General features: G+C 40.9%; 1 protein-coding gene across 6 annotated transcripts in view; it reads right to left on the bottom strand.

The window, feature by feature from the left end:
* The window catches only part of CAB39L (calcium binding protein 39 like), a 67401-nt gene that overhangs the window by 28207 nt on the left and 14918 nt on the right, over positions 1-24276 (bottom strand). For 2 of the 6 annotated variants that reach the window (XM_074815711.1, XM_074815710.1), the window contains exons 2-3: positions 18899-19123; positions 9939-10087 (exon numbers count right to left, since the gene is read on the bottom strand). In XM_074815711.1, coding sequence (XP_074671812.1) covers positions 9939-10040 — 102 coding nt within the window. In that variant the 5' untranslated portion in view covers positions 10041-10087; positions 18899-19123. Of the gene's footprint in view, positions 1-9938; positions 10088-18425; positions 18537-18898; positions 19124-19657; positions 19756-22011; positions 22098-24276 lie in introns of those variants that run through there. The other 4 variants (XM_074815709.1, XM_074815712.1, XM_074815713.1 and 1 more) reach the window with 4 other exon arrangements.

Here is a 24276-nt window from a genome sequence, read left to right on the forward strand (position 1 = left end):
AAAGCCAAGAATGACAGCAAAGTGCCAGGCAAGATGGTTAAAATGCTAAAGGTAAGGCAGCATTTCATATGTATATTGCAAAACATTTATTTGAAAGTAACGTTTTGTTAGCTTAGCAGGGGGCAAAAATAATAAAAATCAACCACACACAGAAAACCCAAGAGTCATTTGTAAAAGCTAACTGAACATCAATGGATGTTCAAAGCCAGATCAATAATTTCAATACATCTCTCACATAAACTGAAAGGAAAAGTGTCATGATTTCAAATACCACCTCATCTATCTGCATAAAATAACTCCACAGTGTTCCGGAGAGGCATCTCTAAACTGCTGCTGATCTCCCAACATTTTAATACTGATTTAAGTCACAGATTTTATTCACATTAGTGAATAAAAAGCCTAGAAAAAAGCCTAGAAATCCTAAAAAAAAAAACCAAACCAAAAACACCACATTCAAAAGCCACTTTTACACTGCATCTACCTGGAAGAGTCAAACATTGATTTTGCACAGCATAAAGCAATGTTCTCTCACAATCTGTTTGTACCTACTCTCAGTTTTCTGCTAGTTGAGATAGGTCAGCATGAGCAGCATGTAAATGAATATGACTATGTGATAACTTTAACCATAGCAGAAGTCTTGTTGTTCCTTAACGTCACTCAGCAAAAGAGCCTATTTTTACCTCAAATGTTAGTGGTATGTCACTAGAGATATCCCACAGAGTACAGATGGGATTAACAACAGGGGTGCTATCTTGGAAACTAAAGCTCTAAATCTTTATAAGAGCTGTGCAAATATTTTCATATCAAAGGAAAAACCCATACATTTTTGGCTTTTCACCAATTCTGCTGGGCAGGGTGTGAATATCTCTGGTATTCTCTGGTTAAAAAAAAAATAAATTAATACTTTTCCTCTCAAATATAAGTAGCCCTTTTTGATATGCAGAAAAATGTCTGCAAGACTCAGCTTTAGGTTTAATTCTCAAAAAGGAAGCCAAAAAGTAAAGCACTGCAGGAGAAAATGAAACTACAAAACACCATGGTATTGATGGGCACCACAGCTGTATTTCTCTAATCATCTGCCATCCCATCCGCTCATCTTCTCAACTTTTCTACATGCAGTTTACATTTCATGTTTAACTTCCTCCCTCTTCATATCCTCTGGATAGTCTGTGGTTTGACATTTAACCCGCCACAAAAACCTATTCCCAGTCAAATCTGAAGACTGCTCTTCGGTGCCTATCCCTCATAATGTATCTGGAGGAGAACCATAAAGCTGAACACAGATTCTTAAATTAACAGCCACTTCTAGCCTCCACTTTGACATTTCCACTTAATCTTACAGCATTTTTAGACTAATACCCTAAGTACATAAGCACTGTTTCTGGGATAGAAACTTGCTCAAGACTCAGGGAAGAAGAAAGAAAAAAAAAAAAAAAAAAAAAAAGGACATTCCAAGATACAAAGACCCAAGATTTGTCCAAAACAAACAACAAAGCAAATACGTTCACTCAAATACATGGAAAATACAAAATGACAGAAATGTAGCTGCAGAACAGCTTGTCATAAGAAGCCAGACTGGTCCTGATTCTCTTTAGGAAAATTTGCAAAAACCACCAAAAACCTCAGCAAGACACCCTTCCCCCCAACAATCCCACAAACAGACTTTCGGTGACAGAAAAAGAGATTTGCTAGAAACTCCAAAGTCTATTATGACTTCTGTACTACTTTTTATTTTCCATCAGTGGCAACAGCAACAATAGCAAAGTGCCGCAACTGTCACTTCGGCAGAAGTTATAGAGGAAAAGTTTTCATGAAATATCTAAGCACTTGAAGCCATTTGCCTCGTTCTTGCAATTGAGCACAATCTTATCTCCAGCAGATTTTCCTTTTACCCTCTAGGTATGATTCCCTTACATCATGACTGAATTTATGCCATTATATTTAGAGAAGCTGGTATTTACAGAGGGAAAAAAGGGGGAGAGGACAAAACTAAACAGAATACTAAACAGAACCACTTATATATATTACGTACAATTGTCAAAAATGGGATATGCTGAACTTTGGACAGTTAAAGTTGCAGACAGGGACAACAAAGCACAAGATGAAATGCAAGCTGATTCCCAGCACACACATCCATTTAGCGTTTGCATTGCTGTCACTGCACAGACATCAGGATCTTGACCTCCAAAAGCAACTTGCAGGTTTCTAGCCTGCAGGCATTTCGGTTCACAGTGTCCAAACTTGGCACGATCCAATTCCACCACAGAACACTAAAATTCAGGGTGGGTACATGTGTAAGTCTCAAATGAGTTACAAGGTTGATTTGTAATAGCTGTGTAAGGGGACTGAAGGAGAGCACAACCCGTACTCACCTGTGCAATGAAGGTAGTTTTTTCAATGATGGCCATTTCTTGTCCACTTTCACCCAACACAAGACTAACAAGTTATTTCCAACAAGAAATAACTCTTTATCCACAGAGGATACTTTACAGTGACTGGCAACCCACAACAGGTTTCTGTGGTCCATTTTGAAATACAACATTTGGTGTAAATGTTGAAATCTAGCAATCCTTGGATTATTCTGCCTTGGAGCTGGAAAACTGACGACACAGATAAGCCTATATAACTTCACTAAGTTAAATTATAAACCGGTTCAACCTCCCCTGCTTATAAAGTTGATTTTTTGTCAGCATTAATCTGTTTTTCTAAACCTACCAACAGCTTCAGCAGGTGGAGAGAGAGCTGGAAATTATGAGTTGAAGAACTTGTCTCAAGCTTGTTTTCCTTATAGATCAAAGTCTTGTCATTGTTGACTTGATGGGATCATAACACAAAGAAAGGAGCTTACAAAGAAATTATTCCTTGAAATTCTACATGAAAAAAAATCTTCCCTGAAAGACCTCAAGACTCTCCTCTCTGCAGCCTAACACACATGTGAAGACCAGCTGATCTTGTTGCAAAGGTCCAATCTGTGTTACAGAAGGGGTAACACTACTATGCCTATATTGAAATATTTCCATACTCCAGTGTTGACATACCTTTTCCACAGTGCTAATATTGGGTTCTTCAGTTTAACTTGATTTGTCAGGTCTAGAAAACAATTTCTGAGTTTAATCTATTTTTTTTGTACTGATCTCTACAGGAGGGCCAAAGTGCATGACAATGTCCTTCGGGCAGTAATTTAGCATTGCTAAGAAATGCTGCAAAACAGTTCATAATTTTTTCTCTATATTCCACAAGTATACAGGACAGATCAATAAGGAGTTTTTTTGTTTTTTCATTAAGAGATCACAAAGAAATCCTCCAAGTCTTAAATTTTTCTGTTCTTCTAAAATCTTCCAGAAAGATTTAAAAGAGTACATGGAAAGCTAAAACAAAGGTCTTGTCTGTTGTTCACACAGAAAACTGAATTTTTATTTCCATAATTACATGAGTTGGGACTTTCCATACTCAAAGGCTAAGCTGTTTTAACTGCAACACTGCTTGTGCATGATACAGATCTTCTGCTTCAGAAATCAAGCTTCATATGGACAGTTTTTAAAAAATCCGATAGCACAACACAAAGATACTTTACCAAAAGTCCCCAACTTCAGCAACTTAAATCTCTAGTTATTGCAACTGGCTTAATAAATACTTACTAACCTTGCCCTTCCCCTCTCCTTAGCTACTTACAGCAATTTCACATTTATCTTAAAAGTGTCTTATTAAGTGCTTATGATCCAGACCTACTAGGCTTGTCAAAGACAGAGATGGATCTCCTGTTATGTAATGTAGATCCATTGCATCTTTTTACTCTTCTCCAAGGAAGATCACAAAAAACATAAGGGGAAAAGTATCAGGCCTTGAATAATCAACAGTCAAAGCTCCTACATCTGAACTGTAACTTTTCAAAGCTTTCAATGGGTTGTCTCTATTTTACCTCTGTTTCAGCAGCAGGTTAGAGGTGTCACACATACGTACATATGTTACAGGTTAGAAGGGCTTATTCTTGCTTTTATTCATCTGGGGACTTAATACAACATTTATGACCAACCATAACAGTGAAGAAAAAACAGATTGCATGAACTTTTTCCACCTTTCCAAACTCAAGTACCAAATATACATAAGAAAAATACAGGATGCCTGACATCCGGCATCTGCGTAACGATCAGGAAATCCTCAGTTGTTCATAAGAATATGGTGAGTAAGACTGTACAGCTTCTGTTTGTGTACCCAGCTTATTTCCAGAGCAAAAATCTCTTTCTAAACTGTTGCTCTCTTGCACAGCAGCAGACAGTAACACACATAGATGCCTGACAGCGTGATGTTAAGTACTCCAATGTGTGATTCAGTGAACTGTGAGTACTCCACACCATGTATTACAACCAAAAGCATAGAGCTCCTTGGTTTGGCTTTAATCTTGTTTAAAATTATTCTGTGTGATTCAAGTGAATTTTTCTCCTAAAAGAATATTGTTCTTGGTACAATTTCATGCTAAATGGATATAGAGGAACAAATTGTGGACATTTTGGATCAGGAAGCATGAACTCTGTCATTTAGCAAAAATATTATGGCCTAGTACTCCAGGAAGTTGGCAAAGTCAATCTGGCCAAGCAGGCACAACAGGGAAACGCCTTTTAAAAGGACACAGGATTAAATGGAAGAGACAGGTTTGCCCCACCTGGAAATAAATTCCTTTCCCACTATTAATCCTGCACTTAAGACAGAACTAAAGGTTGTAAAGTCCTTAAGAATTATTTAAAAAAAAAAAAAAGGCAACCAGAAGAGACAGGTTTTAAACTCTTGGCACCAGCACCTGATAGCATCTGGAGTTTCTCCCATCTCTAGAGCAGTAACAGGCCTTAGCAGAACAGGAAAGCTGAAACATGAAACGCTCCACAAAACCCCAGTACATGCAGAGCTAAAAGGAAGGGGTGCCAAGCCCTTCTTATCTCATTCCCTCGGTTTCAATGTGCAGCAATGAAGTTGAAGGCAATTTTGCAACTGACTTTGGCAGCTGCACAATCACATCCATGGGTATTTGTGTTGACAGTAGTCACGCAACTGTTCTTCCATGCAAATGCACATCACATCCTCTGCATGCACCTCATCTCACACACCGGTCCCCAGCTGCTTTATCAGTGCAGGAGCAAGCAAGGTGAACAGAAGCTGATAATGGCTTCATTGTTGCTATGTAAAAAAGCAGGATTTATTGATATAAATATTTGTTCCATAAATCTTAGTCTTTTAACTGTAGCCTTAATAAAATGCTGCTCTCCTGACTCTTGAACAGTACCAAATTTGTTACAGTAGATGGAGATGAAACAGAGGACAGATTACAGTGACCTACCCGAACAAGCAGTCTTGTTAGATATATTTCAGTGAAAGGGGAAGAAGAGACACTTCAGGTTATTTTACATCTAGCTTCATGAGGTTTTTGAACACTGACTAAAGGCACTGTAGCCTGCCAGGAAAGCACTCAGCACAGCACCCTGAAGCAGCTCTAACTCACTTGGGTTCATCTTCCATGACAAACACAAGTCTTGGACCAGCTACACCAGAAACTGCAAATCTTTCAGCCCATCTAGGCCAAGCTCAAAGATTAGGCCAAATTTCAACAGCCCCCATATCCATTTGCTGTACTAAATTAAAAGCCTGTGACACTCTGAAGAGTTTTGCTGCAGGGCAGGTTCAGAAAATGTTACCAAACCTGTAGTCACTGCAGATGGCACTGAGTCACCAGTGCCCCACCCGAAGGTGTTTGGTTACCAGAGAGAGAGTGATGTGTTCACGGACATCCTTCAGTGACATACTGGATGCCACCTGCACTGCTTTGTGCTGACCAGACTCAGTGGCTGCACACAAGACTTTAAGAAATTGGGATGTCAACCCCCTTTTTTTGTGAGATGGGCCAGGCATCCTTTCTATTAATGTTCTTTTATGACATCCATCAACAAAAGACATGGCAGCATATCAGTAATAAATGAAGCAGTATGACCAGCATGTCACATGCTGTCCATTCTTCCTCAGGTTCAACAGATCTGTCCACTTGATAACAGGGTTTCTCCTCTCTTGCTCCCTATTTGCATGCATCCTCCGAACACTACAGAAGTTCATGCCAGAAAGAAGGAAGACAGTCTAAAGCGCAGAAGGCTTCATTTCCTAGGTATTTAAATACCCCCCTACTTTTCTAGTTAATTCCAGAAAGGATATTTCTCACTGAATCCGAGCACAGTTTGGTTCTACATGACCGAGATTAATTTTTTATGGCATTTATAGAATTCTGTAATAAAACACAATTAATTGTTCTTCACCGCATCAAAGCCTGAATAGGATGTCAGCAATTGCACGTGCCACAAGAATACCTTATTCATTTCAGATGTTGGAAGAGAGGAGGATGGTTGATAAAGAAGGCTTTAGTCCACTTACCCTACTTATTCTCCCAGTTGTTACATTAGATATGCCAGTGCTGCAATACCTTCTTTAAAATAGATGCTATTTCAAAAAAATTTTAAAAGCAAGGTATTAGAAAGAGCACTTCAGAGGAAGAGGAGCCATGTGTGGTGGCACTTCTCAACCATCAGAATGTAGCTGAGAAAATGTCAAAGCCTTAAGGACACATACATTCATGCAAGCAAGCAAAAAAGCCCACCCATAAAATAACGGTAAGAACCAAACATTCAACTTAGCCTATTTTTCAGTTGAGAATGTTTAAAAAGCATTAGGGCAACACTACACACATTAATAGTTTAAAAAAAAAAAAAAAAAAGACAGACACATGGGGGAACTGGGTCAAATTTAACCCTTATCTAAGAAGACAGATGCTAGTGCAGTCAATAGAGTTCAGTCAAAGTCTGAACGGGTCCTATTCTATGACGAACAAGAAGCATCATGAAGAAAGTGTGCAAACTTCTGTATATTATGTGTGTACATGGAAATGTGTCTTGGAAAAGATGTATAATTGCCTTTACACTTACAAGTGGCTTCTCTGCATCCTGTGTATCAAGTCGTGTCCTCCCCCCTCTTCCCATTACTCAGAAAGTCTTAACTGATCTGCTGTAAGGCTCCCTCTACCTGCATACTGCATAGCTTGGTAGGAATGATAATTTCTGCATTATCTAAAAACAGTCCTTTCCGAGGCACAGATGGTTCCTACTGAAAGTTGCAAAAAGTTGTATTAGAAGCATCAAGCCTCTCCCTGTCCAACCTCATGCCCCCCAGGCTGCCCAGGGCATCTTCGCCTCATACCTACGATTTTTCAGCTGGGAAAGGAAACAAGGAGGTTCTCCGCTAGCCCTGCAGTTAATTTAGGCTTTGCCACACTTCTCTGCCAATTCCGGCTGTATTAGCAGCTTTTAGCTGTCTCAGCCCACATACCACACTGGCTGTGCTACAATAACAGCTCAATTGTCACAGGATAAATCTTCTTGTTTAAGCATCTGAGACAAGTCCTAGTTGGAAGCTATTCTGCACGCGAGCAAAATCAGGGATGCTGTGGAGCTGTACCCCAGAAGTCCTGTGAACCTTGGTTTTATGGTGAGGCAAAACAGCACCTCCCCAGTTCACATGGAAGACAACAAGGAGACAGAAATCTGAAAAATCAGAGAGTCCTGATTCCCAAGCTTCTGCATTCACATGTCCACAGGGTCCAAAACCAGCTCTGGGATATCCAGGGTCTGTGGATCTTGCAGAAGCCAGAGCTCTGGGCCCTTTTATGAAAGTATGACACATTTCATCTCCCTTTGGAAATCAGATTGAAGGTAAATTTAAAACATTGCCAGGTTATGAAAAGCACAGAGTACAGCACTGTACTTTGTTTTTCTTTGCTTTTGTTTTCAGTTAAATTTCTCTAATCATACTCATGAAAAGACAAGATGCTATTCATTAGTATTACCAAGTAAGTTTTGAAGACCTGTGTGCACTGAAAGTCTCCCCATCATCTTTTCTTCTCCAATTCAAAATGCAAACAACACTTAAAAATTGTTTTACTAAGCCCACAAACCTGTATGGATAGTAAGAGATGTGATGGGGTGATTGTTTTTGCAGGAGTTATTTTTCCTGCCATTTTTTGAAGTTTCTTGTTGTCACAGTAATAAAGATATTCCTTATGATTTACTTCCCTAAACTCAGGAGAATGAATCCTTCTATTTTCTTTAATAGGTATTTATTTCAGAACAGCTCAGTGAAACACTGTAGAGGAAAGTTAGTGCTGCTGAGGAGTCTCATATCTCGTCTTCTGAAGGGAGAAAGGCCCTATGTGCTTCCTCTACATCGCAGCGCAAAGTCCTGAGTCAACAAACCACATAAAGCATATGTGTAAATACCATGCAAAAAAAAGGCTGCTCTCCTCCCTTTCTGCCTTGCTGCTGAAGTGCCTGCCTTATCCCCCCTCTCTCCTCTCCCCAGATCACCCACATTCACCCCAGGAACAGCCTCCATCCCATAGTGATAAAGTACGGCAGAAAACACTGAAAAACAATTTCCTCCTGTAAAATAAGCGTTGTCATTAAATTCACAAGCTGTTTCCATCCTAATACGCCGGGGGAACGCTCCCATATATTTTGCTGCGTGAGGAAAACACACACCAGCTGTTCTGACTTTTATGAAAAATTTACATCGAGTTCTTGATTTTCTAAGTCTGAATTTCTCCTCCTTTGTCACTGACACCCAAATAAACAAACCAGCTCAAAGCCAGAAATCCTCAAAACCACAACGCAGAGGAGTCATGCTGCAAAGCAAATCAAAAAGAAACCCGAGTCTAGAGCTTCTGCTTTGAATGTCTTCTTTAATCAGGCTCTGAAGGATGAATTCAGCAGGGGAGGGCAGATTCTCTTGGTTTATTTAGTTACTTATTTTAAGTTTTAGTTCAGAGTCAAATTCTCTCAGTGCTTTTCAGTTAACTGAAGGTATTTCAGCATGAGACATCAAATACCAGAGGCCTCCCTGAAATCCGTGTGACTGACTTACATAATTAACACACACTGAGCTACTTGCTTTGAACCAAAAAGTTTCAGGACAATTTCACTAAGGGCACGAAGGGCTCCATGCCTGCCTTTTGGGTTGGGTTCATTTTAATACAGGCTCCTGCACAAGGTGGGGGAAGCACAACATGCACACACAAACATCAGCTGCATGAAAATTGTGTTAATATCGCTTATCAGCTATTTCTCTTTCCACTGGCATTCAGTTTTAACCTAAAATTTGTTTGTTGTTACTTAAAATCATATACTTCTACTACACTAAAAATATAGAGGGTCAGAGTCTCAGATGAAAAAAAAAAATTATTTGATTTTATGTAAGCACAAATTCCTAATTGGGAGCATTTTGTATGTTGGGGTGCATCTTCTCAACTGGTCACTGGGAGAGTGGCAAAAATAACTCAGGTCTGTGTCACAGAGTTAGAGGAGAGCAATAGTATTAGCGAAAACCTAGCACAATAATTAGAATATGAGTAGCACTGCTCATTTAGGAAGCACTAGCACCCAGAAGATTGGAAAGGATCAATAGAGTCAGGTATCTTTTATATACATCTGAATACCTACAGGTTTGCTGTTTTATGTGAACAATGTTCATCAGGAGTAAGTTTTGCTCTGTGTGTACCTACACATTAATTGGCAGTCTCATTTGTTATCCTGCTAAAACAATTAACAGTAAAATAGTTTTCAAATAGCCTTCCAAGCTGTTTTGTTAGATGCATTACTATTTGAAGTAGTAGGAGATCACCCTTTGTTTTGGCTGAGGCTTCTGGATCTCAACATTTTCTGCTTGACCCCCAGATCTGTTGTAATTTACTTATGCAAAAGCCCCCTGATTTCAGCAGAACTGTTCAAACACAAAGCTACTTACATGGGCAAGTTCTTGCAGGATCAGGGCAGTGAGCGAACACAATTTTATTCCCTTTATTCTACTGTTTCCCCGGCATAAAAACCTTATTGGTCTTCTACAACATCACCTCATACCTTGTCAGTCTTTTTTTCTTGTTTTTCCAATATGGCCATGTTTTCTTTCAGAATTTTCACAATCTCAGCAGGATTTTTGTGCGATTTACTAAACAAAGGCATGGTTTTTCTTCACCCGGATTTCTTCCTTCAGGACAGAAGAGGACTGCCTTCAATCAAACGAGAAACAAAAATAGCTTTTAAGGTTTATACGAAAATGCAATAAAACCACACAAAGACATTATGAACAAGAAAAGGTTATGCCTCAGGCACTATATTTTGCTCCAGCTACTCATTAGAGCAGTAAAAGTTCTCATGTACAGTTACTGCAAGTTCATCCAGAATTCACAAGCCACCATTAGCACATGGAAAGCAACTACTCAGCACCTGCACAGGAGCTGCATGCTTCCTAAAGACCCTGACAGGTAGGCTTGCTCCAGCAAGTTTATGCCTGTGTCCAACATATTTTGAACACTGCATATCTGGCAGACTCCACTACATTTCTAATAGCGGTTTCTGCCAAACTTCACTGGTTTCATCATGATGCAGATAACCGTAGACACCAGCATATCAAAAGCATCCTTTGTTTAGAGCATCACAAGATAAGGTCCCAGCTTCTCTGCCATCACTCCTTCTTCTTCAGCTGTTTTTCTTTTTCAGCCTAAAGCTGAAGAGGAAGCAGTTTAAGGTATCCCCTAAGTCTGACAGACTTCAAGAACCTGTGGGTCAGATCTCATGTGTGTAAAACATTGCCTGAATTAAATAAGGAACAGAGGATCAGGCCCAAATATGGACACAAATGTTTTCATGACATTTAAATGAAAGAGAGCATTTTAGAGAAAATGGTTTTGTTTGTTTAATTTAAAACATTGTTCCTCTGTATGGTTAGAAAGGCAAATACCACGTCACTGTATTTACACATGAAAGAAACCAAGTAGTTTAGTTTCTAATCCTACATAGCATTAAGTTATGAATTCCCATGGGTTTTGCTGAGGGTCCAATTCAAAGATGTACCGAAGACAATGGACAGACTACAGAGAGGAATATGCTCTGGTTAAGGCAGTACCACTTTCCAGGGAAAGCTCAGCAGCATTACGGACTGCATTCCAGTTTGTACAATAATGAAGATGAGGTAAAAAAAAAAAAGGCAAAAATAATCTCAAACTTTCATCTCCTTCCACAACAGAATACCACCATCGCCATCCCTCCCCACACACATTTGGAAGATTAGTCATGAAAACATAAATATATACCACAAACCACTTCAATCTCCTGATTCTTCTTCAACTTTTATAATTAAAAAAAAAGCTTTATACAAGAGGTTTTAAAGGAGAGAATTAAACGAGCACAAGACACACAGTATAAAGAAGAAAAGAGAACAGTGTAACGTTTTCCCAGTGGTCCGGAAGAACCCACTCCTCTCATGTTTCGTTGTTGCTACTGTCACACTACAGAGTCCATCAGGGAGTATGACCCCATTTGTGCCATACATCCATGTGTTACTAATCCCCAAATACCCTATGGAATTAATACCCAGATTAGATATACATTCTATTACAACTATAAATAGCAACCATAACAAACAGCCAAGTACAAAATTCAAACCATAGAGGAGTACTTTAAAAAAATCAAAAATTTAAAAAAAAAAAATCTATAGAGAGTCTGTCCTAACATCTTATTAAAAACATTTTTTCAGATTATCCTTACAAGAACAGTTTCTATTACATGCAGGAAATACTTTTAAATGCCTTATTTAAACCAAAAGTTCCTTTATAGTGTCCAGAGTAGGTGAAATTGTATATAGTTTCTCATTTGTTGCTAAATCAGTTTTACAGGAATATTTTCATGTTCAGCATTGGAAAGTTCACCTCTTTTGGATTTCCATTTTCAAGCTCCTCATGGTTCAGTTCAAATTCACTTTTATTTCTGCAGTTTTGGCTATGTAACCTTCACTCTGTGGCCAAGATCTCAACTGCAGAGTCCTGCTCCCATGGAGCTCACAACTGCAAGCTTTGGTAGCACCATCTGACCAGCAACACAGCAGAGTCACACCTCAACCTGACAACACGCAAGACTGAAGACCAGGTACACTAATGACTAACTCATTTGGGCACGTTCAACTACATACAAGCACTGGAAAAGACTGGGTTGCCAGTATTATACAATATATTTATTTAAACACTGCTAGCAAGCAGCAAGCACCCCATAATTCTGCACATGTTGCAATTAGAAGATTAGTAATTCACAACACACTTTGAGAAGGACCTGATTCTGCATGTTTTTATCATTCATGAAGACGGGGCATGAGGATGTGAAGGTACAAGAAAGAGAGTCTGAGAGCAGGAGGTTAACAGGCATGTTGCATTTCAGAAAATAAGTATTTCCATCCAAGGTGGGGTAGGTTTATTCAGATTGCTGAAGCCATCCCTGCATTTTCTCCTTTTAGAAGTCTCCACACAAGGAAAAGCAAAGGGGGAAATAATTTACTTTTCAAATTGAAGCACTCATGAGCTAGAGGTTCTGAGGTTTTTAAAAAATGAAGTCCACATTTCTAACTGAAATGTTGATTATAAATTATAAACACATTTTTCTCCCCAAAAGTAGCTTACATAGCTGTCTAGAGTATGGTGTCTGCATTTCAATGATCATTAATTTTGCCATAAAACTCCAACAACCAGGCCACCACTTTTCCACTGTATGGTTCCTGTCTCACCACCAAGTCACCACTGCACTGCTCAGTGATAAAATACCATTTCTCTTCAATTCATACCCTACCAGTGTCCTAATTGCAACAGCAAACCCACTGATAATAGGGCAGGAAGGGACTCAAGAGACTGTTTAGTTCATCCCTCTGCTGAACAGAGACAAGTCTGCTTCACTTTATTTATCAGTCTTACAAAGCAAAGCACCTGATGTATGCAAGGGGAGGGACGCTGAGAGAAAAAGGGGAAGAACCCCAGATGTGTATTGAAGAACATTTTTGGATTTACCCCTTTTCAGGACACATTTTTTAACCCCTCAGTATCTGGCAAAAGATGATCCATCACTTTAGAAGATACACACTGGCAACTGCAGGTTATGATCCCTTTTGCTTCTCCATGCAGAAATCTCCTGAGGGGCACATGCTATTCACAATTACAGGTAGAAGCAAACAGAGATAAAGTCCCTTTGCTGATATCTGGGAGTTGTACTCCTTAGTCTTATGGCTGGCTATTCCATAAGGCACATGGCAAAACAAGGGCTCCTCTCCTCCAGCTTTGCTCCTCATGACTGGATTCTCCATCATCAAAGAAAACATGAGCTCTTGCTAAAGTTCTTTACACAGCTGGGCATTTCTGCCCTGTCCTCCTCCTTGTATCAGCTCTCTGCTCTCTAAGCTTTACTTGGAAGGTCTTCTCTTCATTCAAGGACTAATTTGGTTTAAATTCCCTATTCCTTTCATCACTTCTTTTCAGACCATTTTCTGGATCTTGGTATTTTCCAGGCATCTAGCCCTCTGTCAAGGTTGGTTGAAATTAGCCAGTAAGTTCAAAAGTTACCGTGGGAAGAGAAATAGGATGAGAGATGAACAGTGTGACCACATAAGGTTCATTTTGTCAAGAAACCAGTCTAAAAATAACTGAAATACAAAGATGAATGACAACTGAAGAGAATGCGACACAGGCTTACCAAAGGTACCTCATACTAAAATCCCTCATGAATATATTTTTAGACAGAGAAAACACAGCAGAACTCATACATCTAACATGGAAATACAGTAAATTGAATATAATAGAAAAAAAACTAGTCAAAGGAAAACTATCATGTAGAGGGAGACTGTCTGAGAAGGTAAGAGCAATTTGGGGACGGGATCATATTAGAGAGGCATAGGAATTAATGGGAATAGGAAGATATCAACACAGAAGAGAACTGGAATATCATTACCTGAGAAACTAAATTGCCTCAAGGACTGAGATAATAAAAATGGGATAAAAATTAAGACTGGAAAGTATCAGCTAATGCTGAATGGGAGAAGAGACAGAGAGTTTGTAGATGCCCCATCCCTGGAAACATTCAAGGTCAGGTTGGATGAAGATCTAAGCAACCTGATCTAGTTGAAGACACCTCTGCTCATGGCAGGGGGCTGGACTAAACGACCTTTAAAGGTCCCTTCCAACCCAAATCACTCTATGATTCTATGAATATCTGCATCAAGCTGAGGACTTACCATGAGAAATGACAGACACCTGGTGACTACACCCGTATTTTAAAGACAGGAGAAAGACAGACACAAATCTGTGATGAATTAAGAAAGTAATTACCAGTAGAAATACAAAGTCTTGATGGAACTTCATACAGAACATTGTACACAATCCCGAACACCTGCAGCCAAGTAAAATTAACAGATAAGAGCGGATGTAGAGAAGGACCCTAGGCTGGCCAGAAAAACAGGAAGACCAACGTGTCAAGGAGGCTGAAAGTGCTTGCCTTGGTAAGCTTAGAATAAAAATACAGAGAAGACAAAGAAGTTATTTCAGCTCAAATAACAATAACACTTTATTTATGCAGAAGCAAATGGCTATAAACTGCCAATGAATAAAGTTAAGCTGAAAATGTAAAGGTTTTCAGCCACTGGAGCTTTGAGATTTTGAAATTACCTACTCTACTAGGCACTCTACAGAGCATCTGTTCATAAATTTTTGACACTGCTGTCTGGCAGCAAGGGACAGGGCTGAATAAGCCCCTTTCTTTCCTACTTTCTAGGAAAACTTTTCCATCTAATGGTTATTCAACAGCATATGTTTTTATAACATCAGAAACGCATTGTGGACACTCCTGAATTCATAACGGGGGACTAGCCAACTTCTAAAACATTTAGTTGTGATGATGTTATTTCACTGGTGCTCTTGTGAGGAGCTTATGAGACTGAGGAAAGAAACAGCTGTATCTCACTGGACTGACTCCCAGCCTCAGAGGTTGACTCTCCTGGTCACACGGGGAACGCCCTGGCAGCACTGTAGCAGGAACAGAGGTTTCCAAAGCTTGCTGTTGCCATCAGTATGAACAGGACGTTTTAGCCGCCAGAGCCGGATTCTCCAGCACATTTTACGAGCCCTACTTTTACAAAAATACTTTCAGGGAATATAATTCCATGTTTGTTTGGGAGAAAAAAAAATGGGACCAATTTTATTTTAGGTAAGCGACAAAAACACCAAAGGGCAATTTTAAAGCACAACTTTCTAAATGTTTGGCTGTTTCTGTTCAAGTCAGAAAAAAATGAAAAATATATCGCACAGGCTAAAGCAGTGAGTTGAATCCAGAGGTGGGTGAGGTTTACAAGATATGAGTTTTAGGGTATTCAGTAGCCTGTCAAAGGTAACATAACATCCCTTCATACTCAGGGCCTGCCTTCCCTCAGAGACCTCCAGCTCTGCAAACATTTAACTAAGATGGAAAACACACTTCCAAAAAACCCTATATTCCTGCTGTTACTCTGCCCCCTCTGCAAAGGGAGAAGCTGAAGCACAGAAAGATTAGAAGATCACAAAAAAAAAAAAAAAAAAAAAATCACAAAAAAGTTGGTGGCTGTGTCAGGAATGAAACCTAGATCATTTGACACCAAAGTCTATGCTCTATCAGTCTTCAAAATATCACTTCTGCCAGTTTATCTGCTCATAAAGGGAACACACTAAAAAAAAAATTAATGCAACTTGAACTCTTTAATACAGCTATAAAATACAGTAAGAGATCTAGTTCTGCTTACAGGCACTCTCCCCACTTTCTTTGCTCTTAATCATATACTTTCTGAAAAGGTTACAACTGACCTCGTAAGCACGATAAAGGAAAAATGCAGATGGAAACATCATTCTATTCACCGGCCCATCCCACTATGAAGTGACTCAGTTAAGCAGCTTGGTAACAAATGCTTCCTTCTGCCCACAAAGGCAAGAGTGGGAGAGAGCACGTGAGTCCATCCAAGCGCTGTTCGCAGACATTCCTCCAGACAAGCCATTTGGGCTTCAAAAATGGATGAGCGAAAAAATTTCCTTCCCTTCAAGTATCAGACATCTGTCTTATCTTAGTTTCTAACCTTCATCAGCTTATTGTTCACAATCAAAACATTTCAGTAACTCATACTGGGTGAGAGCTTCTTGAATGGAAAAAAAGACCTTCATTTTCCATTCACCCTAGTGTGCCTAAAACCCATATATTTGGGGCCTGAATTAGCACACTTTCTTCATAATTTTGCCTAATTCAGTCTCTACGTAAGAGAAGAGACACTTTATTCCCTCCTCATTTCTCCCTCCTGCCATATTTGGGAAAGTTGCAACAATTGCAACAATTACAGAGTCACAGGCTCAAACCAGGGGATGGAAGCCCCCATGTGTGATGATCACCTGGAGAAGTCCAAACCATCTTCCCCCATGCAGTTCTCTGACACAATGCATGTTTCATTCGATACGCAGAAGTTATCAAGGCTACACAACAAGCAACCTCTGCAAATCCACAATGAGTTGCAGATTTTGGAAAGTACATTGCTAATGAGACAACATATTAACAGAAGAGAGGATCAGTTTTATGGTTAGGGTGAATGAATGCCATCTCTGCTTGGCAATAAAATTATTCCAAAAACTCAAGAATTTACTCATCATAAGCCTTGCTTATGGCTACTTGTTGCATTACCTGGAATGAAGGTGAATATTGGTGAAACTTCACCTGAACACACAAAACACTGCAGTGACGCCTACCATTGCCACAAACATCTTTTTTTAGCAGATGGCAAGCATCCTGAAGATCAGACATGGAAAATAAGTAGGCAGCTCTGCCCTTAATCTGATCACCTCTACCGAATGAGAATAATCTCACATAGTTGTTCAACACTGTCATGAAACTGAAGGCATTCATGGTGACACTCCACTCAAGTGCTGTGGTGTAGCTCCATGGAAGCACTCAAAGAAATTAATAATTCTATTTTTAATTGAGTGCTTGAATGTCCACTCAATAAAAGCCAAAAAGCCTATATAGTCTCTCAGCAAACACAGGGGATAAAATGAAACACCAAATAGCTACCTGGTCACTTAGGCCACGGTTTGATAAATGCTTGTTTCATGACTGTGCCACCCTGCTCCACATCTATTCACATCCCTACAGCCTCTGTTGGCATGGGTACAGCTGTTTGCAGGGCCATGCAGTGAGCCAGGTCAGGGAACCAACCCAGGTTAACAAAAAATAGCCTGGTGGGGAAAAAAAGGTCACATGGGTTTCCAGTCTGGTTCTCCTCACAGTCTTACAAAGAGCTCTACCAGCACAAAAGGGGAAGAAGGTAATGGAACGAGGGTAGAGACACAGGACTGCTGGAGCGAATGCTACAGCTCAGGTGTTCACCAGCCAAACCCAGAATGAGGCAGTGATGATGACAAAGGCAGTGTAAATGTGTGATGATATAAATTTCATTAAAGTATCCTGAGTAGGGTACAGAGCACAGATCACATTGGCACAGATAAATAACAGAATCAAAAACAGGAACTCTCTGAGTGTTTGACTTCGCTGCCTAGAGTCCTTTTATGCAGCAAGTCCTGTGCTACCACAGCTATTATTATTATTATAAAATATTTATTACAAAAGAGCATTTGCACACTGCAATGCCAGGTAACGTTCAGATTCTAATCCCATGCAGAAGTGGCATCCTGTGGCACCATACTCACACTGACATCCATCATCTCTGTATCACAGGATTACACAGGCTCTCCCACTCATGCTAATGAACTAGATAGAAGTAGTGGGTTATTACTTTATGTTGAATAAAACTAGAAAGATAAGAAAACAGCAGTTTTACAGCCACTGAATTTGCAGGATTTACGAGTCAAAAATATCTGGGATCTCTATTTCCATTTGTCACCATGGAGGTCTTTCAACGCTAAAAAATTAAGAATTCAATTCCATGCCTAGCTGTAGTCCACAGCAAAACTCTCACAAGCTCAGTCATGCAGAAAGAGGTCTCTTAACTAATGTCTCTGAAATACACACAATTGAACAGAACAGCCCTTAATAGCTTTTCATTTACTTAAGTAAAAGGGAAAACAAGTTAAACTTCCATTTCTAGTAGTAATAACTGTAGAAATAATGGAAACTGGTAATATAATTTAAATAACATAGGCAGCAGCCAAGAGGGAATAGGACTTCTTCTAAACCCATTAGCGAGGAACGTGAATACTATTTTTGCTCTTTGTGCAATATTACTGAAAGTTACCTCTCTACACAGCATTCACTTGACCACATTTCTTAGCAAGCCTGCTGTGTTACTTTCAATAGCTTCATAACACATTAAAATAATTTTCTATAGCAGCAATTTCACTTTACTACTAGTATTAGCCCAAGAAAGAGTCTTTGCTCAGAAAAAAAACTTCCCTTAAGCTCAATGAAAGTTCTGCCTGATAACAACTTCATGAATAGCCCATTGCACAGAATTGGCATTTCAGGTTGACAAGACCTATTGACTATAAATAACGAGATGGTTAATTTACATACGCCGTTTCTTGTGACAGTTCACACGCACATTCATCTTCCCTTCATCTCTAACTGTTTCCCGATGTCTTATGCAAGTGGCCACGCTCTCATTCCTCTGCATCTCAAGAGCCAGTCCGCAGCTGCAGGCAGTCAGCGGAGAGGAGCAAGAGAAATGATATATTGCAGATATTTTATTTTTGGAAACCACACTGTAAATAAAGCCATTTCCAGAGATATTCCATGGACACAGAGCACTTGGTCGCGGAGCCAGTGCCTTATGTAACAGGAGGAGTATTGTTTAGGGTTGCCTGCTTTAAAAAGCCACTCCTGGTAACACAGTTTACAAAGCTATAAAAAGCTAACAGCGTAACTATCAAGAACAAGCAGGCAAGCGGTTTATTACAAAAAGCCTGATGCTAACTGGAAAAAGAAAAGTTTTATTAAATCACTTAACTTTCTGTCACTGGGAGGACATCATCTCAGCTGACACTTACTGCGTGCGGAAAGGTGGGGGCTCCTAGGCAGCCCCATGCAGCCCCATGGCCAGGTGCTGAAGACAGCTCTGCCACCTCCCTGCAGGCCACGCCGCCAGCAGCTGCCTTTAGTTATCTTCCATTTGATTCCGCTTTCTGCCCCCCTGCGATTATTGACACGTGGCAGAGACAAGGGATTCCTCGACTCGGCCTCCCGCTCTTCTTCTGCCGAGCGACCGTCAGCCTCTGGAAAAGCGTTAGCAGAAAGGATCGCTTGAACATGCACAGGCGCTCACAAGCAGCTGTAAATTTCCACTCCCCACTGCCTGCGGCCGGACTCCCGGCCTCACTCCGGCTCCTCGTCGTTCCTGCTCCAACTAGCTCGGTGGCTGGGTGTGCATTTTTCCCCACCGCCCTCCCCGCTTCCCACTCCCTCACTCGTCTTGCTCGCAGGCTCACCCCCCCACCCCCCCCCACCCCCCAACTCCACGTCAGAGGAACGCGTGGAAAAGCAAAGGAAGAAGCGATCGCTCCGCCGACAGATTTCTCCAGGGTTAAGGGAGGAGATGCGAGGATTTCGCATCACTTCTGTAAGTTTCCATTCCCTTCCAAAGTCTGTCGGCACAGGGGAGGCATCGCTGACGGGTCCTCGCACCATCACGTGGCAGAGGCTGCTGGAATTAAATTATTCACCTTGCTGTCCTGCTGAGAATGCAAATAAGGGAGCCCAAGAGCGGGTTGCTATTACAAGACAATAATAAAATCAACATGCTTACATACCACATCTTTCAGCAGAGTCCTGCTCAGAGAAGCCAAAGTTAAGCTGCTTCCTGCCTGACTATATATTATAACATAAAGATCTGAATATTTTTCCACAATAATAATGGAAGAGGAAAAAAACCCTGCAGTACACTTTAAGCAAAATTTAAATCCCACTGAAGAAAAACATTAGCCTAAAGTATTTTTTCAAAGGCTAATGCGATGGGGAAGAAAATCATACTATTATTCTGAAACAAGTACTACCAGCTATTATCAAGCACACAAATACAGCAAAATGCAATTAAAGGAATTTTTAATGCTTCACTTTTCTCTCTTGGCAGCTATCGCTCAGTGAGCGCCACATATTCCCAAAGGGAATGAATGGCAAGTGCCTTTCCCTCCACCCCCCACCCCCCCAGCTGTCTGACAGGCGCTGAGAGCAGGGAAAGGCGGATGCTTTACCAGCCACCACGGGCACTGCAAGATGGGATGTAAATCCCATCCTCACCCAGATCTCAGCCAAGCCCCAGCAAAGATAAGACCCCAGCATATACTTATGTTGAGCTCACCAGCTCAGGGGGAGATTTCACCTCCCAGCCCCTCTTCCTTAGGGCAAAGCCCAGCCAAAGTCTCACATCATTATCAATAATTCTGTATACTACAATGTTTGCTTGGGGAGATAATCTCAGCCTCTGCCGCATACCAGCACTACAAGCGCATCAGATCTTAACTTAGGACTCACCTGCAGTAGCTATTCAGAGCCCTACATTAGAGGCAACCAAAAAAGTATGAGAAACCTCATTTCTGAAGAATACAGATGTCAGTCACCTTTTAAATGGCTAATATCCTTTGCTATCAATCCCAGCTCCTAACCAAGGCAAAGTATCCCAGATTCTCACTTTGAAGAGCCAAGAACTACCAGCCTGCCTGGCTTCCGTCGCTCCCGTACCTCCCGGGCTCAGAGGCAGAAGCAGTTCCTGCTCTCTTAACCTCCCTGAATTTGCTTCTGCGTTTGCACAGGAGGTGCCAAGCCGACCTCAGATGAGCAGATTTATGCTCTTGACTTATCTGTAAAGCATGCCGCTGTTTGTGCTTACGCTTTACCTATCAGATCATCAAGATACCTCAGCCCCATGGTTTTGGACTGCCTTGAACAGTACCGAGAACAGTCACTAGTGCTGCTCCTGCTGCACCCAAAAGCACTGCAACAAGTGACACCAAGTGGCAATTTCTGCTCCAGACCCATAGTGAAATATTCCTCCAGCACAGAATTAAAGGCTTCATGTTAGACACCCCTGGCCAGGTTTCCTCTCTAGGCCACCTCCAGAGAGAGGTCTGCGAGGATGCCAAGCTCGGAGAGGGATGAGCCTCCCTCCAAAGCAGCATCTTTCTCCATGAAGCTTGGTGGGCAGGTGGACAACCAGCACAGGCTGACATTTCATGACATGAAGGACTTGGGGGAAAATCCAGCGCCAGGCACCATTTCATGGGCACCTTGCTTTGCCCGGCTCACTGGGGAGAGGGAGGGGGCACTGCGCCCTGCAGCACCTTACACCCACTCTGGGGTGGGTCCTTTCTTTTTTATCAGATACCACAGCCTTTGAGTAAATGTCATAGTGAAAGTCAAACGATAAAAGCTCTGCCCTTGGGCTACTACTGAAGGTACCGGCCTTTCCTAAGGCAACACAAAAATCTAAGTATACCATGTCATTAATTTGCACTGTGTGTTTTTAAGAGAATAACTTTTTTTCCTCTAACTCTCCTGAGAGAAATTATACCCTTTCCATAGTGTATCCACCACCACTTCAACAGGTAAACCCCTCTGTTGCCCCAGAGTTCAACATTGGTGGGTACTACCCTGCAGTTGAATAACCACAAAAAACATTCAATAATCATTAAAAAGCTGTTTTAGTTGCACTTTAAGGGGCCCCACTGGATAATCTGTGTATCACTGAGTTCCCTGGAGTATTCACAGACTATTCTGAGTAAGCAGCCCTTTGGAAGCATAAGAAATTTATCAAGAAAATTACCATCCTCTGTTTTGGACTAAATATCCCTGTTTTCCTAGTTCTGAGGAATAAATTGAATATGCATTCAATTACAGTTCAAGTCTGTTGGTCTTCTACTTGAGGAAATACTTTTGGTCTTCAATAGGAGCCCTCTACACACCAGGAGAGCAAGAAACACGCCTGTCCCCATCCCTGCATTGCAGCAGGAGAAACAGTGCAAAACAGAGTAGCTAAAGGGGCAGGGAAAAAAATTTCTCTGCTATACCAATACTCTGTTTCATCTTCAGTGCAGTTAATTCTCAGATGACAGGAGAAGGCCCTGAAACATCCAACAGGAATAAAGCTGTAATTACTTAGTGCTCTTACCTGTTTGGTTTTTTTGTTGCCAAGAGGTTATTAAATATTTCAAAAGAAATGTTTTCTTCGATTCTTAAATTGTAGACATCTCAAATCTGGAATGATGTAATTATAAACAGCCATCAATTCTTTATAGTCTGAAAGTACACTGGAAAAAAAAATCTTTGTGCACTGCTAAAGGACTCCAGCCTCCACATATTCAAATTCTATTATATTTGTTTCCTTTAAAGTGAACAGAGTCCTCAGGCTAAAGCATGGTTAGAGTACTTTTGAGAAATGTTTAGCCTTGCTTTTGTAACTGAAAATCATTCCATCCAATAAAGACCAAAGGAAGAAAACCCCAGTCCATTATTCCTGCCCTTTTCATTTATTTTCTGAAGTGGAAAAGAGAAATTAGGGAACTTGAACAATGAGTGTGGTAGCAGTAAATTACAACAGCAGATGATAAACACACAGTACATATATACTAATTCTGCCCATTTAATCACCCACTTCCAGTCTGTCTACCTCCTCCGAGATTACTTCCAACATTCCAAAGCCCTAAGCAACCTCAGATAATAAATTAATAATAATAATAATAATTCCTTTCTTCCCCCCAGATTGCTCAGTGCTAAGGCCCCAGGCCATCAAAATTCAGTTCTCCACAGTGACAGGTTTAGTTGTGTAATACTAGATATCAAGAGGAGAAACTTCAGAATACTAAAAAGATTCCCCCACCCTCCAAAACCTGAAAACTAAAGAACCCACACACACGCACACAGGATTTCATCCCACTCTTACAGATCCCAAGATATCAACATTATGGCAGTTTATCAGGGTGGAGGGGAACTAAAAACAAATTACTTATATTATCTACATTGTAAAGCTGTTACACTTTAACTCAAGGCATTTAGCTTTACGACAAAGTAATATAAAAAGCGTGCCTGACAACACTTCTAAAACCTCAAAATATAAGAGGAGAGACTTTACAGTAACTTTGTGCTTCTATGTAATTCCACATGTCCACAGATACTCATTTTCCTCAGATGCCCTGCAAGAGCCATGCAGTCACTCCAAATAAATGCCATTAAAACTCTTCTTCATCTAATCAATCCCCCAATACAGACGTACACCAAGACCTCCACTTTCTCTCTTTCTCCACCATATAATCTCAGAGGGAGACAAGCTCAAAACTGAGCCTATACACCAATCCTCCCAAAACAGCCACCAGCACCCAAAGGCGAATTAACGTTTGGTTGCTCATCCAAACACAAAGCAAGGCAAAAAAAGGGGCTACAGTCTACAGAGGGGCAGGCGGTTTTCCCTATGGCCATTTAAAAATCAGCAAAGCTTTGGCCTCTCTCAGAACTAGAAAATTGAAATTTCTGTAGTGAAGCATGGGAGAACAGAGAGCAGCCAGAGGCAGTGGCTGACCTGTAGCTGCATTTTAGCTAAAGTAAGCGGTAGGATTTAAATGGATGCTTTGTATAAGCTACTCCTAAATATGTAAGCATGTCTTCAATGGTTTTCCCCTCTTCTTCCTCCTGGCTCCCTCTAGTGCTTTTAAGTACATACTGCCTTTTCCTTCCTGTTTTATTTCATGCAAATATAAACGTTTATATGCTCAGATGGGATGCAAAAGGAAGGGCAGGGACAGGTGACATTATAGTGGGGGTCTGCTGCGGGCCACTCGACCAGGAAGACCAAGCAGATGAGTCCCCCTCTATACAGATAGGAGCAGCCTCACATTCACAAGCCCTGGTCCTCATGGGGACTTCAACCACTCCGATATCTGTTGGAGGGACAACACAGCAGGGCATAAGCAATCCAGGAGGTTCCTGGAATGTGTTGATGATAACTTCCTTCTCTAAGTGACAGAGGAGCTATCAACGGCAGGTGCTGTGCTGGACCTTGTTCACACCAACAAGGAGGGGCTGGTGGAGAGTGTGAAGCTCAAGGGCAGCCTTGGCTGCAGTGACCATGAAATGGTGGAGTTCAAGATCCTTAGGGCAGCAAGGAGGGCACACAGCAAGTTTGCTACCCTGTACTTCAGGAGAGCAGAATTTGGTCTCTTCAGGGATCTGCTTGGTAGAGGACCATGGAATAAAGCCCTGGATGGAAGAGGGGCCCAAGAAAGCTGGTTAATATTCAAGGATCACCTCCTCAAAACTCAGGAGCGATGCATCATGACAAATACAAAGTCAGGCAAAAATGCGAGGAGGCCTGCGTGGATGAACAAAGAGCTCCTGGACAACCTCAAACACAAAAAGGAAGCCTACAGAGGGTGGAAGCAAG

This window comes from Strix aluco, chromosome 2 (assembly GCF_031877795.1).
Source record: "Strix aluco isolate bStrAlu1 chromosome 2, bStrAlu1.hap1, whole genome shotgun sequence".
Classification (NCBI taxonomy): Eukaryota; Metazoa; Chordata; class Aves; order Strigiformes; family Strigidae; genus Strix; species Strix aluco.